The following is a 5,142-nucleotide window of genomic DNA, read 5'->3' on the forward strand; positions in this document are numbered from 1 at the left end:
CCCCTCACTTTAACTCAATAATCTCTCAGAAGTCTTTCCAATAGACCAATCAAACTGTCAACATAAGCCACTGCCTCAGCTCACTGCTATTGCTCTTTTGTCCCCTCTCCATGTTTAACATCCGATTTACAACAAGGAGGAGGCTTAAAACACTCTATTTTCTGCAGCTTCATGTGCTCTTGACTGGATAAGACAGCACACACTTGGCCAGAGCTCAATGATGGCAACGGGAATACAAAACCATCCTTAGGATGGACAGCAGCAAGACCCTGTTGGAATTACTTTTAGAGGTATTCATACAGCTGTTGGGTTGTGGGGATTTGCTGCCCCTACAGTTCTCCCAACAACTGTGCCAATGGGAAGGGACCTTTGGCTTCTAGAGCCCAATCTGCCCCTGAGGCATTGCCATCCCCAGCATCATCCCAGGCAATGGGGTCCAACTGCACCCTACAAACACCCCTCAGTGGAGACCTCCATTTTGATGGCAACCTGGCCCAGGGACAGATCTTCCAGCAAGCAGAATTTTTCCTAATGCCAATTAAACTTCCAAGAGCTTGGCTCCATCAAATTGACAACTTCATCACATGGAGTTGTAGGCAGCCTTTAGCAGTCCTCAGCCTCCTCTCCTCCAGCCCAGTTCTCTCAACCTCTCCTGCTGCACCACGTGCTCTCAGCCTCTGGTCATCACAATCACATCTACTGGGCACTGCCCACTACAAGACAGACTTTCTGGTCTGGTGTCACCAACACCAAGAAGAGGGGACAGTGATTCCCCTTGATGTGCTGAGTCCATATTGGGATAGCCCAGTAAGTGATCTGCCTTGTAGATATTGAGAGCAACCACTGCCTGGATACAAACCAGGCATAGAGTCATAGAACGTGAAGGCTGGAAAAGATCTCCAAGATCACCAAGTCCAACCCCAATCCATCCCAACACGTCCACTAGCACAAGTCATTCACTGCCACAATGGCATCAGATGGCACCACTGTCACACTGGGATATTTGCTGTCCCCACAGATTATTTAATGGCCAGCTGATGGAAGGGAGCATTACATGCGAGATAAGCAATAAGTACAGCTATTGTCTGGCATTGCTGGGACCAGCGTGGGCTGCATACTCAGGAGCAACTGCAGAAGGAGATGGTTCTGCTCCAGAATTAGGGTTCTGTCACCAGGACCTTGCCCACAGGTACCAAAGTTTGCATCTCTGTGGACCCCCATCCAACATCCAACCATCCCGGTTGTTCCTTCTCTGGATTTCCCTTCTTGCCATTCTCTACATCCATTACCATTCTTAATATTCCTGTCTCCCTAGGATTAAATACTTCAAGCAATTCAGCTTCTGCAGACTGCCACAGTGCAAGTCTCTTCTTGCCTCCTCTGTTGTCCATCCACTACTGGTGTTTTGTCCACAGTGCTTGAGTTGACCCTTTTTAGTACATAAATCTGCCTTATATAGACATACTTTTTTTTTCTGCTACAACGTCTCTGTCAACCCAGCATTTTCAGACCCATCACCCTACTACCAGTAGGGTAGTACTCTGGCACAAGGCTTGTTAGGAAATTGGTTGGAGTACCCATGGACATGGACCCATGAAGACATGGAGCTCACGTCTTCTCCTCTCCTGGGAGTTTGGACAACCCTGGAGTTGGTATTGAAGCTGAGGTCAAGCATCCAACAGTGAGTGCTCTGGACCTGTTTGATGCAGAGCTTTTGAAGGACACTTCCTTCTCTCCTTCCCTTCCCAACAGATGTGAAGATGAGAGAATTTAGCAGTGCAGAAGTTCGGGTTCAACCAATGTGCCAGCAATGCTCTGGGTTGCCCCTGCATCACTGCAGGACTTCCCAGAAGGCCACATCTCTGGGGACCAAGAGGGATTGGAGCACCTTGAGCTGTCCTGTGGGAGAGCTCTCAGATGGTTCTTTCCCTACTTATACCCAACCACAGTGTTGGGAGTGAATCTGGGTGAACATTTGCATTTGTAAGGGTTTAAGAAGAGTTTCTGGACGCTCTACAGAAAAGATCAAAACTCAAGGCACGTCCAGTAGAGATTAAATAGTGGGTGATTTATGAGCAAAGGCATGAGATTCACTTATATTAGGCAGATCACTAGCAAACTGCATTATTCCTTATTCTAATTTTGTGGCCTTTCTGCCTATTCATTTGAGACCTGGCGTTTCTCAAGCTCATATGTGCATATATATTGCATGTTTTTACTTGCAAAAATATCCCTCATGCTGCTCTTGATCTTTAGACAAACCCAAAAATTTGTGTTCACAAAGGGCTGTTGTCAGCAAATTATGAGAATTAAAAAAATATTCATATTCTACTTGACATAATATGCTTTAGCACAGCTCTAAACTGGCCAAACCCTGTTCTTTTCAAAGAGTTTTAGGTCAAATTTCTCTCAATATCATGAATTTTTCCAAACTTCCAAATGGAAGATGAGTTTGTTTGGAAAATAGGGGATAACAGGAGAAAGGAAGGGAAAACAAGGAGGGAAAAAGAGGGGGAAGGAGGAGGAAAGAGAAGAAAAGAGGAGAAGGGGGGAAAGAAGAGAAGAAGAGCGGAAAACGAGGAAAAAGAGGGAGAAAGATGGAAGGGAGGGGGGAAAAGGAGAAGGACGTAGGAAGAACGATCCCATCTGGTCTGCGCAAGACCATTTCCTCCCAGGGTTCCTAAACTTCATCCCCAGCCAATGGGAGACACGAAGGTCAGCTGGATCCTAACTCTGCTAACTCCAGGGCTGTTGGAACAAAAGGAGTCACTGGCCTGACAGACAGTGTCGGGACTCCTGAGAGATTTAAGGGATTAAGCAGAGAAAGAAAAAAGGGATTTCCCACGTGTTTGCCATAGGCACTCATGCTCCTTCTGTAGTGCACTGTGCTCGTACACATGCACACAAAAGCACACCAGAATGTGCCCCTGGCATCTCAGATCCAGATTTGGAACAGATTTTGTTCCATCTTTGTGTCTCAGGGGCTGCACAGGGAATCATCGGTCCGTGGGTCCCAGGAATCAGAGCAGAGCTGCAGCACCCTGAGCCTGGGGGCTTGGGGTGGATGGGGACAAATGAGCCCTTTTTTGTGATATTTTCTCCCCCTGCTCTTTTGAGGACACTCATCTGTTTGTTTGGCATCTGGAGAAATGATGTTGGGAACTGGCTGAGGCTTCTAGAGCACCACTGCTCCTGTGCAGTGTTGGCATTTGAGCTGAGTATCAGGATCACAGATTCACAGAATCACTGAATCATTAAGGTTGGAAAAGACCTCCAAGATCACCAAGTCCAACCACCAACCCATACCCACTGTGTCCATTCATACAGTCATAGAATCATAGAATGATGAAGGCTGGAAAAGACCTCTGAGATCCCCAGTCAAACCCCGACCCGGCCCCACTATGCCCACTGACCACGTTCCTCAGTGCCACTTCCCCACAGTTCTCGACCATATCCAGGGACGGCGACTCCACCATCTTCATGTTCCAGTGCCTTTTTTCTTCCTAAAACTCAACCAGAACCTCCCCTGGCACAAGTGCCAGCTGATGTCCCACCACTTACACCGCCCTCTCTCCTTTCCAGGTCCCTTGCTCTCGGCCAGCAGTACAGCTCCCTGGGGTCCCAGCCCATCCTCTGCGGCTCCATCCCCGGCCTCGTCCCCAAACAGCTCCGCTTCTGCCGCAACTACATCGAGATCATGCCCAGCGTGGCCGAGGGGGTGAAGCTGGGCATCCAGGAGTGCCAGCACCAGTTCCGAGGGCGTCGCTGGAACTGCACCACCATCGATGACAGCCTGGCCATCTTCGGGCCTGTCCTGGACAAAGGTAAACAGCAAAGTCAGGGGCTTGGGAGGCAGGCAGAGCCCTGGCGTCTCATCTCCACTTGGCTTTCCAAACATATTCCTGCTCCTCTTCATCTTTTCCTACTGAATGCCCGTCTTCCTAGATCCACCAACCAGGTACTCTGGAAACTTGCACAAAAAGGATGGAAATCCCAACACCCTGGGCATTACACTGTGAGAAGTGAGATGTTGGGTGTACCTGAAACACTAGCCTGCAGCCAAACGTGGTCTGAGATGAGGCTGCTGGAGGACTTTGGTGTCAGGTTCCACATCTCGCATGATATCCAGTTAGGAAACCAAGACCTCAGATAAAATAGCACTCCCATAAAACAGAAACATACACTAGGTAAAACTTCCATTATATTCCATCACAGCCCATCCTATCCCATCCCAACACATCCCAATTCACCCTATTCCATCCCATCCCTTCTCATCCCATCCCAACACAGCCCATCTCCTCCTCACCCGTCCCATCCCATCTCATTTCATCCTATTCCATCCCGCCTCATCCCATCCCTTTCAATCCCATCACGTCACATCCCATCCCGTCCCACTTCAGTGCTAATAGTGACCATAAGATTCAATTCCTTTGTGCTCTGTCAGGATGATTTTGAGATAACTGCTGTATTTACAATCAAATAATTTGTCACAAAGCCTTTTTACACTGTAACTTGTTGCCTAATAAATACATGTCCTAAACGTCAACACTTACAAGATCAGAAGGTTTTAACTTTCCTTAAAACTATTGTAAAAACTTTAAGCACATTATGAAAGAACTATTATAGCACTCAGGCACTGAAAAAATCTCTCACCACCACTTTTGTCATCATTAAAGCACTAAAAATTTGGATGTGAACTATCCTCCCCTTAATGAGTAAACTGAGCTTTGAATTTATGAAGAACATTTTAAGATTCTTTCAGCTGTGAGGACTGGAGCAAAGCCCCACATGCAGACATGTCTCAACATCTCCACGCACTCTGAGCTGACAAAGTGAAATATCACCTGTGGCTCTGAAATCATTCTGACAGATGGAGAAAAATCATCGAGCATGTTTGGTTGGAGTTTTCCTGATCAAACTATGACTTATCAATGGAAATGCTCCCACTGATGGGCTGCTGAACACCAACCCATGGAGAGCTCTGCCCAGATCAACCTGGTTTCCATCCGTATGCCACGGCCCTACCCAAAATTCCAGCTCGTGGGGGTGTTCCTGTAGCTGGTGAGCCTTCCATTTCCTAAGGCCACTGATTGGCTTTCTACAGGTTTTCTTTTTTGCATGTCTTTTTTTTTCTACCAAAAA

The 5,142-nt window shown here is 47.4% G+C and overlaps 1 protein-coding gene across 1 annotated transcript in view; it reads left to right on the forward strand.

Moving 5' to 3' along the window:
* Positions 1–5,142, forward strand: part of WNT3 (Wnt family member 3) — a 22,302-nt gene that overhangs the window by 10,467 nt on the left and 6,693 nt on the right. The window contains exon 2 of the mRNA XM_010724432.2: positions 3,583–3,824. Within this exon, the coding sequence (XP_010722734.1) occupies positions 3,583–3,824 (242 nt within the window). The remainder of the gene's footprint in view (positions 1–3,582; positions 3,825–5,142) is intronic.

This window comes from Meleagris gallopavo, chromosome 29 (assembly GCF_000146605.3).
Source record: "Meleagris gallopavo isolate NT-WF06-2002-E0010 breed Aviagen turkey brand Nicholas breeding stock chromosome 29, Turkey_5.1, whole genome shotgun sequence".
In the NCBI taxonomy this organism is placed as follows: Eukaryota; Metazoa; Chordata; class Aves; order Galliformes; family Phasianidae; genus Meleagris; species Meleagris gallopavo.